At 39.2% G+C, this 14,799-nt stretch overlaps 1 protein-coding gene and 1 long non-coding RNA gene across 12 annotated transcripts in view; one reads left to right on the forward strand and one right to left on the reverse strand.

Moving 5' to 3' along the window:
• ctnnd2b (catenin (cadherin-associated protein), delta 2b) overlaps positions 1-13,077 on the forward strand; it is a 157,584-nt gene extending 144,507 nt beyond the window's left edge. For 6 of the 11 annotated variants that reach the window (XM_067529323.1, XM_067529321.1, XM_067529327.1 and 3 more), the window contains 6 exons: positions 2,973-3,231; positions 5,608-5,701; positions 5,859-5,985; positions 8,422-8,550; positions 8,790-8,866; positions 10,248-13,077. In XM_067529323.1, the coding sequence (XP_067385424.1) occupies positions 2,973-3,231; positions 5,608-5,701; positions 5,859-5,985; positions 8,422-8,550; positions 8,790-8,866; positions 10,248-10,511 (950 nt within the window). In that variant the 3' untranslated portion in view covers positions 10,512-13,077. The remainder of the gene's footprint in view (positions 1-2,972; positions 3,232-5,607; positions 5,702-5,858; positions 5,986-8,421; positions 8,551-8,789; positions 8,867-10,247) is intronic. The other 5 variants (XM_067529332.1, XM_067529324.1, XM_067529328.1 and 2 more) reach the window with 2 other exon arrangements.
• Positions 13,078-14,057: 980 nt separating this feature from the next.
• LOC137140746 (uncharacterized) lies at positions 14,058-14,609 on the reverse strand. The gene is made up of 3 exons (XR_010916484.1): positions 14,486-14,609; positions 14,295-14,384; positions 14,058-14,191 (listed from the first exon to the last, which is right to left on the reverse strand). It is a non-coding gene; the product is annotated as an uncharacterized lncRNA (long non-coding RNA).
• Between the last annotated feature and the right edge of the window lie 190 nt (positions 14,610-14,799).

Genomic DNA, 14,799 nt, shown 5'->3' on the forward strand with positions numbered 1-14,799 from the left:
AATTCTTCCTTAATTGAAGATAATGACAGTGAAAACAAGTGGAGTTATCTTGACCCGCTCACAGCATTACTCACTTGCTATAATCCATAATATGACTAATACTTGTTAAAGTGGACAAGTTTAGTAGTTGTTTTATAAAAAAGAGCTATATAAATGTCGTTTGGGTTAACAATTATTGCTGTGAGTTTGTAGATTTCTCTTTTCTAATAAAAAAGAGATAAATGGCTTTATAATATTTGTCTGCAGATAGATTCTTTCTTTGTGGAGATAGTAGTTTTGCTCCAAGCCATTCTTGATTGTCCTTTGCAGGCAGTGTAGTGTTGTCTGCATTTCTGTTGTTCCCCATAACAACAACCATAAGCTTTCTTCCACTTCCACTTCCACTCCATCTGATGCTTAAGGCTCTAAGTTAAGCTGTGTGTGTGGGTCTATGTGTGCACAATTTAAGCAAATGCAGCCATTCACGTGTACTGTATAGAGTATGTAGGATGTCTTATGCAGCTCAGCCGCAGGGCATGCATGTACCGTATGTTTTGATCAGACACACTGTCCTGCCTTCACTAGGGCGGTGTTAACATGATGAAATTGCATTAGAGACACAGCGTGTTGTGTTGCCATCAGTGCTTTCAGGAGTTTATATCTGTCCGTACAGACAGTTCAGCTCTGAGCCACCTGTTTATTTGCTGCAGTGCTGCAAACATGGTTAAGTGTTTCAGTTACTTTATGTTTGTAGTAATGTAAATATTATCAATATTGTGAGTTTATGTTAGAAGTTAAATTAAGGGGATGGAGAAAAGCAAGAACTGTAATAATTTATTTGTAAAAATTTCTGAGTATTTGAGAGAAAAAACTGTTGAAAAACATGGACAATCTGAAGGCCACACGTCCATCTCCAGAGATCTTAATGTTCCTGTGTCCACTGTGCGCAATATCATCAAGATGTTTACAGCCCATGGCACTGTAGCTAACCTCCCTGGACGTGGACGGAAAAGCAAAAATAATGAAAAATTACAAGGAAGGATTGTTCGAATGGTGAACCTCAAACCCCGAATAACTTCCAAACAAATTCAGCTGATCTGCAGACACAGGGTACAACAGCGTCAGCTCGCACTATCCATCGCCATCTGAATGAAAAGGGACGCTTCGGTAGGAGACCCAGGAGGACACCACTGCTGACAGAAAGGCATAAAAAAGCAAGACTGGAGTTTGCCAAAACTTGTGACATGTGACAAAACCACAATCCTTTTGGGAGAACGTACTGTGGACAGATAAGACAAAACTAGATCTTTTTGGTAAAGGACATCATGGCACCATTTACAGAAAAAGAAAAGTCAACAAGGCTGCTGTTTCCTTTAAAGAAAAGAACACAGTCCCTACAGTCAAACATGGTGGAGGTTCAAGGATGTTTTGGGGTTGTTTCCTGCTTCTGGCATCATGAAATCTGATGATTACCAAAGAATTTTGAGGCACAACATAGCAGCCAGTGTCAGAAAGCTGCATCTCCACCAGAGGTCATATGCCTTCGACCAGGACAATGACGCAAAACGCACTTCAAAAAGCACTCAGAAAGAGTTACAAAGCATTGGAGAGTTCTAAAATGGCCAGCAATGAGTCCAGATCTGAATACCATAGAACACCTGAGGAGAGATCTCAAAACAGCAGTTGGGTGGAGGCATCCTTCAAATCTGAATGGAGCAGTTTCCAAAAGAGTGGTCGAAAATTCCAATAGAGATGTGTAAGAGACTCATTCATGGTTACAGGAGGTGATTGGTAGCACCCCCTTTTGAAAAAATACCTGAAATCAAATATTAAGTTAAGGGTGCCAATCATTTATCATATCAAAATTTCAATTCACTTCAGCAGGACTTATGCAGTGTCTTGTATGCAGTATACTTGTATGCAGTAAATTACTCCAGTCTCTGCTATATATTGCATTAATTTGTGTTCTTTATACAGCATTTATCAAAAATACCAGAAGTAGCTATTTCATGCCCCAGTGGAGATTTCAGCAGGGAAACATGTAGTATTGATGTAAATCGTCAGTGGGTCATGATGTGCCCCCTCCCCCAGCTCCACCCTAGGGTGATGACCCAATCAGAATGAGGGCCAGAGGGCAGAATCAACAAGAATGCTTGACAGCAGCCCTGACTCATCATGGGAAATGTAGTCAGGGTCTGTATTGAATTACGTAGTTGTGTCTCCATCTTTGTCTGAGAGCCACCCAGCCAGGCTGTGTTTTTACTCCCCTAGAAGCTTTTTTGTAGTTGAGTCTAAATTTTGGAGGGGGGTGTAAAAGAAGGTCCTTGGACATTTTCGTGTCCTGGTTCATCCTGTATGTTGTCTTGCTTAATGGCTGCTAATTGTGTATCTTTTATCTTTTGAGGTAATAGACTTTTCCAAATATTTTGCCAAAGTGCACATCATTCGTTTAACAACCAACATTAGTTTCCATCTTTACATATATTCCAGAAAGCAATATAGTGAAAGCAAAAATGTTCTCATAAATTTAAACCTATGGTATAATTGAAGTTCAGCATGGCACACTGCCAACTTATTCTTAAGATAATAGTTTAGTTGTTCACTAGCTACTACTATGAATGCATGATAGGTGTTCTTGCATGCAGAACCTGCTGAAATCATTTGATAATAGACAGGTGAAGCCTTAGATTGATGAGGGGACAAGGTGGGTTACAGGTTTCTGCAAAGGGCTTTATTATAAACTAGGTATGTAACAAACAGTCTGCTGGTTCCACGGCATGCAAACATTAATTTTCAGAATAATTCTTCATTTTTTGGTGTTGATGTTACATTAGAAGCATAGCCAAAACAACACACAGACATACAATTCAAATTAAATGTGCACAACAAAAGCCCTTATTTCCACTGTCTATTCTTTTTCAATGTCATTTCCATACCTTTAATTCACTGCACCCCCACTCTCACTGTCACTCTCTGTCCAACTGTGCCCACAGGTAAATACGCTATGAGGGACCTGGTTCACCGTTTGCCTGGGGGCAGCAACAACAACAACACGAGCGGCGGGGGAGTCGGTGGAGTAGGAAGCACCAACAGTGGCGGCCTGGTGGGGAAGACAATGTCAGATGACACCATCACTGCTATCTGCTGTGCACTGCATGAGGTCATCACCAAAAACATGGAGAATACTAAGGCCCTGAGAGACGCTGGCGGCATCGAGAAGCTCATTGGTATTGCCCGCAGCAAAGGAGACAAGTAAGCTGAAGGAAAAGATGTTGACAGGATCTAGGCAGAACTATTATCTGGTGGGAAAATATTGTTAGGAAGCATTTTCTGTTTTACTGTTGGTGTTGAAACAGAAAGACATGTACACTCACTGGCCACTTCATTTGGTACACCTGTACCTGTACAATGTAATACAATCCAATACAGGAATCTACTATGAATTCTGCTTTAACAATGTTAGAATTCCTCACTTTTTAAATGGAAAGCTGATGATTTTATGTGTTTTATTATTGAGGTCATGGTGGGTGGTGGAGTCAGACTGGAGTGCACTTTGGGGGCCAAACCTCTTAATACAGAGGTACGACTCCACCGAAAGTACTCAATGACCTCAATAATAAACGCATACAGTTGGTTACAAAAGGTTGCATTCCCCTTTGATATATAATAAAGGACTGTTAATTAATTTCTGATGAAATAATAATTGTACTAACTGAGCCAATCCATGCTGTAGTAAGGTTTTTTTTTTGTTTTTTTTTTTGTTTTTTGTTTTTTTTATACATTTTGGTTTGTTTTAGATTGTTTTAATTTCCTTTATCATGAGGTAATTGGTTTTACCAGCTTAGAGTCTTGTGCTGTGGAAGAAATAAATGACCAAATATCGTATCTATCGTCCTCCTGCCACCTTGCCTGAAAAATCTTTAAAGACACTGCCACAGATGATTTTTTTATTATTATTATTATCTCATGGTTACAAAAAAAACAGCATCTTATTTGCGGATTTCAATCAAAATGGAATATGGATCTCATATAAAAGTGATGCAAAAAGCAATCACCCGAATTTTAGGCTCTGTAATTATAACTATAAAAATAACACAGAATAAATATTACATGCAACAGATGTCACATCAAACGTAAAAAATTATAAGAAAATGCCATAACCATCAAAAAATGCTGGAGTGGGCATAATGGGTATATAATTATCTATTTTTATGTATGATGATTTTAAGAGTAAAGTGAATGCATATTAATAATAATCCAACTTCCCAGTGTTATTTTAAAAGAATACATTTGGTTATTAGCACATTTAGGCAGGAGTGTAAGGAGGAGGTGGAGTAGGCCAACAAGAGATTCAGTTTCATGAGTTCAGTTCACAAGTAGGTGGAATAAGAAAGAGCTGGAATGTGGTGGTGGTGATAGGGTGGAAAAATAAAGCAGAAGAGACACAGAGGGTTGGCAGCAGGAGGGTGAAGATATATGTTTAGGGAGGTTGTGTGTTCGTTTCAGAGCGGTGAGTCACAACTCAAAACGCTCCAAAGAAAATAAGTTCCAAATAAAGTTTGGCCAGTTGCAGCGCACCTGCATTTTGTTGCTTTTGTATTATATGAAGTAGAGGTAGAAAGGAGTTGTGGAGGGAGCAGAAGGGTTGACATGCAACAAGGCTTGTCCAGGCAAATTTAACTAGGGCCATTACTTTGCATTATCCAGTTTAGCTAGTTTGTTTAAAAGGAATGTTATTTCAAGTCCATAGGAAATCAATATATCAAAGTTTTCTCTGTCTGTGTTGTTGTAAATTTAGCTAAGCCCACCATTCTCTTACCAGCTAGTTTTAGCTGCAGCTGTCTATTTGGCTTATTTTTAGTTGTGCTTGAATGTTATACATTTTACTGGCACAACGTTTTATGCACTAAAAAGATGATTTAAAAAAAACAACTTAAATTGCCAAATACATTTGCATTATGTATTTTGTCTTGGGGTTATCTAATAGAAGATGGTAAAGTCAGGTTTTTTTTCAATTCTAGAAGTTTAATGAATGTCCGTTAATTATCAATGGTATGCAAAGGCTAAAACTTATTTTCATGAATATTCTAGTGCAATTCATACGAGACAGGCTAATAAATATACAGAAAAATATCCAAACCTAATGTCCTTTTAAAAATGATGTAGTTCTTTAAAAACTAGTTCCTTGCTTTGTATTATTGAAAGGGCAGCTGGGTTTGCAATCACAGAATCCAAAACAATAACATTTACCAAAATGTCTCGGAGAAATAAAGTTTAATTTTCTAGGCGCTGATAAGGCCATATGAGCCAATTATACCCACAGTCATTAGTAAGCTGAGTCAGACCCTGGAGGATGCGGAATGAAATATTGTCCAATCCATCAATCAACCAAGCAATTATGCAGTTTGGCCAAAGAACAATTTTATAGCCATATTTGAGGGGCTAAAGAAAACATTTTTTCTTTATCTGTGCCTTTCCTCTTTGGACGCTGCAGTGATGTGTTGGTTCTGATTTAGTGTTTATATTTTAAATACGTTTATTTGTTATTATGCGGTGTATTCATAGCTCCCAATAGCATAAAACAAAGGACAGTCAAGCTTTACACTGTATGTGTTTTTCTCTCTACTGAATTCCCAGACATAGTCCCAAAGTCGTGAAAGCAGCATCTCAAGTCCTGAACAGCATGTGGCAATACAGAGACCTCCGCAGCCTTTACAAAAAGGTAAAGTCAGCAAATGTTTCAGTAAGCAATAGTGACAGATGGGAAATTAATGATTATAAAAATTAGACAGGATAACATTGTAAGGCATATAAATGGTGCATTCTTTCTATCAGAGTCTCATCTCTTCTTTCCTTTTTATTCCACTTCTCTCCTTCAGGATGGCTATTCTCAGTACCATTTCATCGGCTCTTCCTCAACAATAGAGAGAGACAGACAGCGACCTTATTCTTCCTCTCGCACTCCATCCATCTCTCCTGTACGGACCTCGCCTAACAATCGATCAGGTGAGTCTACTTCCCCTACTCTCCTCACTTGCCTTTTGTCCTCCATCAATCCATCCTCTTTCCATCAGTACAGTCCAGTCTAACTAACACCACTCCACCCAGGCTGCAGTCTTTAACCTTCATACTATGTCGACTACCGACAAATTATTTAGCTGTCAAGTAAAATCCTTGCACGGTGCCTCCTAAAAAGGTTTCCTTTCCTTGCCTTATTGAAATTAGCGTTTGTCTAATACAGTATTACTTTAGGTGGGTAAATCCTCAGAATACTTTTTAAGGTCCCTGTCAGATGTGGAATAGTTATGTAGTTGTCCTTTAGAGTTGTATTCTAATATGCTTTTTAAAAAACCCATATCACTGACACCCATGTAAATTTGTATGTAAAGGTAGTGGAAGTGAGAATGGCTGTCACCATAGCCATACTAATGTATTGAGGCTAATTTCATTTTATTTCATTTCAGTGTAAAGATTTAAGCCTCGCACAGGTAGATAGGTCTTTTCAATGTTGGATAATTTAATTTTACTGTTCTACAGATCAAAGTTTGCCCAAAATCTTTCACCATTGATATTTCTCCACGCCAGTAACACAGGTGGAGAGACAGTTATAGTTATTTTTACTTTCATCAAAAAAGATCCCTTGAACTGGGCATAAACAAGCCAGTGAATCCGAACCCTCTTACAAGTGTTTAATTTAAAATTTCAAAACCTGTCCACAAGAAATGCCCAGTGAATAAGTGGTATTGGCAAAGTCATGAAGACACATCCTTTACCTACTGTTAAGGTAGAAGCACTTCTAAATTAAATTTATGGATATTACAACACTTAATAAGCTAAAAACAACGTTTGAGCTTAAAAATGCAGGATTTTGCAGAATTATATAAGGCGAAAAAAATGGAATGCTTTGAGCTCGATCTAAATCTCAAAATATGAGCATGTTTACAACGTTAACAATCAGATGTTTTATGGCAGTCGTTTATTGTATAAGCCATAATAGTGAACTGACAGTGCTAACACAAAAATCACAGGATCACAGAATCAGTACACATCATCCTTACAGTGGTGCGTCTGACAGAATAACTACTCCATCAATCCATGTCGATCCTTTAATGCATTCATGCAGCTTCTAGCACAGCCTAAAAGCCAACATGTAAGAAATAAATTTTTTCGTCTATATCTGCTAGCTAATAAATAATTAAAACCAATTTGAAATGACTTTATTTAAAGGTATTTGTACGGTGGCCCTGAAAGCTCAAAGCACTGCAACACTTGATGTGTTGTGGCTTTTTGCAGCGCATTTCTTAATGCTACGCCTGTGTTAGCAAATTGGTGATGTTGTTTTTGTATTTTTGCTAGTGTTTTGTCTATTTGCTTTTTTTTGTTTGTTTTTGTTTTTTTGTTTTGTTTTTGTCCTTTTAAGCTTTGTCAGTGACTTCAGGGTCACCACAGTGGTTCATTGGTTCGCATGTTAATTTGGCACAGTTTTTACGATGTCCTTCCTGGCGCAACCCTCCCAAATTTCTACCAGGCTTGGGACCAGCACTGTGCAGGGATGGGGATGGGCTGTTGAGGGTTCAGTGTTTGTTTTCTCAAATTGTAGTGCTTTGAGCTTTCAGGGCCACCGCATATTTGAATAGTTTTCATAATGCCACTGATAATTCTAAAAAAAATATAAATGTATGTATATTCTGGTATTCTGAAAGCATATTTACATCCATTCATTATCTTAACTCATTATCCTGTTCAGGTTTGTGGGGTGGGGTGAAACTAGAGCTTGATCCAGCCTATCCCAGCTGTTATTGGGTGAAAGGCAGGGTACAACCTGGACAGGTCTCCTGTCTGTCTGAATCAATAGCCAGGTCTTCCCCAACATGGGTGTGTGATGGCATAAGGTAGTGAAAATATGTGCGTATGGTAAATACAGATGGAAAGTGTCAGTCAGACAAAGACAGGGCAAAGCAGATGCAGGTAGGAGGGATGAGTCAGTATTTATGGTTAAGATTGGTGAAGAATGGCAAAAAACCCCTTAATCACAATACAAACAGAACTTAGTGCTTCCATTTTCAATCATTCCTGGGTGATGGTTACCTGAAATCACGCATGTGGTGAAAATATGCTCAAATATGCAGAAAGATACAATTTTCATATCACTCTGGTTTCTCTGCTGTGAAAGGAATCGTGCAGACTGAATATGTTTCCTTTTTTTACTAGTGTACTCCTTCAAAATCCAAAGTGTAGTGATAATGTGTTGATGATGGATTTAAGGTTAAGAAAGAGTGTGTGTGTGTGTGTGTGTGTGTGTGTGTGTGTGTGTGTGTGTGTGTGTGTGTGTGTGTGTGTGTGTGTGTGTGTGTGTGTGTGTGTGTGTGTGTGTGTGTGTGTGTGTGTGTGTGTGTGTGTGTGTGTGTGTGTGTGTGTGTGTGTGTGTGTGTGTGTGTGTAGCAAGCGCTCCTGCTTCCCCCAGAGAGATGATGGTGTTGAAGGATAGAAAGGCAGACTACGAGTCGACTGGCAATGCCAGTTACCATGGCAACAAGGGTGAGCACACATCCCGGAAGGACGCCATGACGGGTAGGAATTCCTTACAACATGTCTGACACACAAAGACACGCTCAGAGAAAAGAAATGTTTTCAGCTGACAAATAACAATGACTAAAAGAGTAGTTCAGAGTTTGGGGAAATATGCATAGTAGTTTTTGTTTTGCAGAGAGTAAGATGAGTAAGTATCACTCTTATCTTTACAGTTAATATGAAGCTGAAGTCAATAATTGCTTTTATTTGGAAGTCTGTCATCTGCACTGTCTCTTCAGGTCAGATCTCTGGTGGGTCTTCAACACTACACAGAGGAGCATACGTGTCACCTACTGATGAACTGAAGTATAATCAGGTACATTGAATTTTCTGTATTATGTATTTTTAACATAACACTACTAACATGGCTTTTGAGTCATGTCCTGTAATTTACAAATACTAGTACAGTAGTTTAAATAAATACCAACTGTCAGAGGGGTTTATTTGTCATTGGACAAAATAAGCAGAGATGTAAATGGCAGGTTGGGCCTAACTACATGTTCACATGTGCAACTTGATATTGTCAAGCCTTCATTGATTTGGGCCAGTTTTGCATGTCTTTAGAAATGTAATGCAACACTTATGCAAGAGACAATCCTGTGTATTGTATTAAAAGCTGCTTTTTGCAGCAGAAAGTCGTTTAACAAGAAAATAAGTTTGGTAAAATATTATGAATTACTATGCAACATGTGACACACCTCAATTTAGTTCAAATTCATTTATGCCTTATATGGCTTCTGTTTATGTTGTAGAAAAGTGCACAATGAAGAAATGCTGTTGTCTGTCAGGTATGATTAGGCTCGAGTCTGCCCCCTTGCACATAACCTATAAATCCCACAGTTGGTGTGTAAACAATAATGGCGATGGCGCTGTCATTATCTATGTGTGACTGTTAGTATGTGGGCCAATTAATGGCTACAGTTCATCAGAACACCATCACAGAAGAGTTAAGTATTCTAGCGTATATGAGGAAAAAACATCACCTACAAACCCCCAACTACTGATAAAAGAAGTCTCTTCTCTGTTGTTACCTATTTTTTATCTTATGACTCATATCACCTTTAATAGAAGGAACTGCTGCATAGAAAGCCTACGGCACATTTAGATGGAGATGAAATAACATAGCAAGACTTAAAGGTCCAAGCTGAATTCCGTGGCTTTAATAGTGATAGTGTAAAATATGATTAAGTCTGCAAAGGTCAATATAAAGTTGTGAACAAAACTATATAGAGCCACATTTAAACATTGTTGAAATACTGCAGTGGATTTCTAGATTATTGTCAGTCAAACTCTTCATATTACACAGGACATCCTTTGGTTGTCCATAGTTATCGTATTTAGTTGGATTCATCAGTTAACCGTTTGGCCTATAGGTTCATATAGCGTTGGAAAATTTTCAAAAAATACTCGTCACAATTTCCTTAAGCTCAAGTTGACATTCAGAATGTTTGTTATGGTCAGCACACAGTCAAAAACCTAATATGTATTGATTATATATCAGAAAACAAAAGATGGGCTAATGCCAGCTGCTGGACAATCAGTAAATCCCTTCACGGAGCACTGCTACCTTTTGGACTGAGTAGGAGAAGTAAAGGCATTTTTTGGGCAACTGTTTGATCAAGTAAAAGCTGCCATGTTTAATCAATTGTTCCTTTATTCTTCCTTTGGTCCCACTAATGATTTTTGCTCATTTGAAGGTGTCTTCTCAAGGCTTGCCATCAGAGCCCTACCCTCCGTTTCAAAACCCTCCCCCCCACGACAGTGGCAACTACGAGGACCAGTCCTTCTACGAGAACCAGGTTCACCCAGGAGGTCGCCCCCCACAGGGTGACCTAAACATGCAGCTTCAGGGCCTAAAATCGACTGGCAACTATGTAGACTTCTACTCAGCCTCGCGGCCCTACAGTGAGCTTAACTACGAGACCAGCCACTATCCCGCCTCACCAGACTCCTGGGTCTAAGGGGAGATGAGGGTGTAGGAGCAGGAGAGGATGGACATAGGAAAAAGGGATGGAAAATTGGGTAGTTTAAAAGGTGAAAGAGAGAAGAACAGGGGATGGTTTCCCTCCCTCTCCATCCTCCCCTGTAATTCCCGAGTAGCATTAAAGGTAGCAAGATAGCAGAAGGGGATGATGGAGTGCAGGAAAGGGGATGTGAGGAGAAAATCTATTGAACTCCTTTCACAGACATATGATGTAGGAGGGAAAGAGGACAAGTGAGGAGCAGAAGCAAATGAAAGAGCTGTCACGCATGTGCATGCACACCACCAACAAAACCAACACATTTACTTTTTGTGTTTAGTTTGTGATCCACAACTGCGAAAGCAGCAGACAGAAAGACCTGCACCCGACACCCTCTGGATGCAGAACGTAAAAGAGAGATACTCGAAGGAAGAGAAAAGTAAAAGCATGATGGGAATGTGGGACATATATTAAGATGAAGAGGGACAATGAAAGAAATCGGTGGATTCGAGGACAGAAAGTTCTGGATTGTGAAAGACCCCGGGAGAAACCTGTAAATATGTGGTATAGCAACATGGCTTTTAGTAATCTTGTGAAGCACAAGAAGCAGAGCTGTAGGACATGTACTGTAGGACATCAGTCACACAAACTTTTGTTTGTCTCTTTGGGTTCAGCGTGGTGTATCCTCCTCTGGGCAGACAACGGCTCTGGACTTTGTCATTTGTAACGTTTTTTTTTTTTTTTTCTTTTGTTGTGTTTCTACTTTTTTAATTCCGGTTGTATAGTATTTGATGTACACTGTACATTTCTGAGGCATTGTGTACTGTACATTGCACTATTTTATGTGTCATGTCAGGCCTTTCTTCAGTGGGTCGACCTCACCTCCTCACTAACCGGACCCCCAAATAACACACAATTTCACACAGTATGCACACTCAGACTCTGAGAACTCATCACAGCTACAGATGGATGTTAACACACTGATAATGTGAAACACTGGATATAAATTAGGTGTTATGGAAGCACTGTCTCGCGTAGGTCACGGTGCTTCTCTTACTGCCCTACAAATTGTTTTCGCAGAATTGTAGATAGTACAGCTGCCAAAAGAGCTGAAAGAGGCTCTAACTGTCTCACAGCCTATTCTGGGACGAAACAGTTTAGGCTTTTTTTGGCAACTGTATTTCCACATTAATACTACAAATCCACTTTTTCTTAAATTCCCTCCTTTAAGTAAAGTGTATATAACTGTGCCAAACAAGAGTTACTTTCCCTCAGCTGAGGAAGGCAGAAGGGATTTAGGGGCGTGTACAAGGGTCCAATTTCAGCTGAAGCTTTCAGCAGAACATTCTCGTGGTTCTAACAATGCTAGCTTGTAAATGCTTTGTTTTTTCTAAACCGTGTTTTACTGGGATGAAACTGCACCAGGACTGGGAAGACAAATTAAAAAACACAAAACATAGAAAAAAGAAAACCGTAGAGGAATTATGACTGGGCGGAGCCTTGCTTCCTCCAAAGTTGTACAAAATTAGTTGATTTGTGTGTTGTAAAATAATTAATGTTTGAAGTACAAAAAAAATCTTTTCTGAGATAGGTGGCAACTTCATGGTAGACAAAACTGTTAATAGAGTACGGATATATATTATATAAATATAAATATATACTTTTTATGTGCCGATGTGGACGTCACTTATAGCAGCAACATTATGGTAAAAGACTTGTTAAAAAAAAAAAAATACAGCTACATGTAGGAATTTTGTTCACAATTTATTTTCTGGTCAAAACACTAAATTGTCGACTTTGTGTAGTAATGTTGTTGCTATGTGGAGTAGAGTAGACCAGGGCCCAGGGATCCACGTTGTCAATGAAGCAGTACAAAAACGGTGCTACATCTGTGAGAAGTATTCCCAACACGTCTGTATTTTAACTGTGCCACTCCTGGCATACATGACAAACTACTGATGATCTGCTATTGAGTTTTGTTATACATGTCACAGGTGACTCTTTTAAATCACAGAGAAAAATCACAAGTTTGATTCTTTTTAAAAGTGTGTTTTCAGTGCATGAAACCCCCAGTTCTGAATAATTGGTCTTATTATGCTAAACAGCAGAGATTTCACCCATGAATGCATGAGTGTTTGTTGTTGTAAATCTGACACTAAACGGTGATTCTTTTTTCTTCATTAATTTTTTTTATAATACAGTGATACATGCTAAATTATAAAACACGACAACAGACCCTGGTCCTCCCTACTCACTGCTGTTTAGAAGTCCTAGGTCATCTTCCGATGCTTGAAAAATTACTCCTATTGTCCCGACGAGAACATTGGATGAACAACAGATGTACTGTATTCATTAGTAAGCATCTGGAAAGTGACAACGTTATGTATGTCCTTGTGATCCTTAGGCAAAAACACCTGAGTATAAGACCTGTATGGAGATATAACATCGGTAATTTTTTTGTCGATAGACCAAATGTGTTTTAAAAAGAGAATTGTAAAACTTTCTATTGCCTCAAACAGATTGCAACTGCTCCAAAAAATATAAACGGACCATCAAAGAACCCTGATCTTTGGAGTTATTTTTTCTATTTGGTTGTGTACGCATGAAAGCTAGTATGCTACTAATGTGTGGAAATGTTTTCACCGATAATTACAACTTTAGTTCTTTGAATATACCAAAATCATCCTACAGTTTCTTAAGGACTTACCAGGCAGCCATTGTTTTGCTCTTCTTTGGAACAACATGCAAATTCACAAAGTCACTTGAGACATTGGGTCCATCACTGTGAGCATTTTAACTAAGGTCACGCTGCAGACTGTGTGCAGACGTCACAGACCTTTGACCAGATCTTACTATTACGATTGCAGTTATATGTAAATGTCCCACTTCTTCCTTCAGTTCTGATGAAGTCATCTGATGGCCGTTACTACAGAGGTTGTAGGCTTGGTTGTCCCCCTCTTCTGGAAGTCCTTTAGGTGACATCATCTGGATGAGTTTTGTAGCTTGAATAGGAGCATTATTTTAATACAGGGAAGGCAGAGTTAAATAAAGTTCATATACATGTAGTCCTCATAGTAGAATCGCAGAAAGCAAGTTGAAATGGTAATTAAAAATCTACATACATTTCCTTTAAAATAACCCCCCAAAAAAATTATAATAATAAATAAAGCTCTTTCCTGGTTGCTGGTTGTTTTACTGGCTACACAGAAGGCATCTAAAACTCAGTTAAGATCAAATACTAATACCTGACAAAACTCATGGAGACTGACATGTCTCAGTCAAGACGACAAAGAAACCAAGACAACAGAAAAGAAGTTCCATGTGACCTAGAGGCTGAACGATGCTGTTTCTTATACACCAGCCACAGAAAATGTTAAGTGCTGCAGAAGTTATAAGAAAACCATAGACACAAGGTTTGGGGCTCCGTGCATTTGTATGTGTTGCATATGTTTGTCTTAATGCTACATGCAACTGTATTAATTTCTAATGTGTCATGAATGCGCTCTGGTGGTCACTAGAGGAAGTGCAGCACGGGTCAGCGTGGCAGCCATTTTAGTCTCTGAGGCATGTTCTGCATGGCTCTCTGCAGATGGATCACCACACCACAGGCGCAGATCGTATCAGTGAGAGCCAGGGTCAGGTCACATCTTTTTTCATTACAGCCTTCCACACCCTAGGAGCTAAGAACAGAGCGCAGCTGAGGTCAGGGCTCCCAAGGTGCGAAGGGGGCTAAAGTGCATATTTTTTTCTTTATCTTTCACTGTAAATGGTTTTGCAAGATACCTGCAGTTGAAAATAACATGCGGCAGACTCTGGAAGCTGGTTTGATAAATTCCACCACATCTTCCTGCAAGAATGCAGTAATCTCTGTGGCTGACGTAATGACATAAAAAAGGTTTGTTATATGTTAACTATTAATTTAGCAGGAAATATATTCTGCTGTTTTGTTATTGCAGAGTGGTGGTGGTACTTACTCAGTTCTGGACAGTGACTGGAGATATGACTCCCTACTGCTCATTAAGATTCCTCGGTAATGATGTAGTGACAGAAGTCAACTCAGAAGAGTGTATCAACAAATTTGTCAACTCCTCTGTTTTCTCGTGCCGATTTCAGCAGCTGGATGTAGGGAGAAAAGTTACATAGTGTTGGCGGCCTGGTAGCTTACTGTGTAGAGCAGCAGGATGGGATGCAGAAGTCAGCGTACTCACCAGGTGTGTCCCTGAGCAAGGAACTCGGTGCTACGCTAGCTCCCCCCATAGTCGTAAAGATGGAGCTGTCTCGACTTTTT

Source organism: Channa argus, chromosome 14 (assembly GCF_033026475.1).
Source record: "Channa argus isolate prfri chromosome 14, Channa argus male v1.0, whole genome shotgun sequence".
NCBI lineage: Eukaryota > Metazoa > Chordata > Actinopteri > Anabantiformes > Channidae > Channa > Channa argus.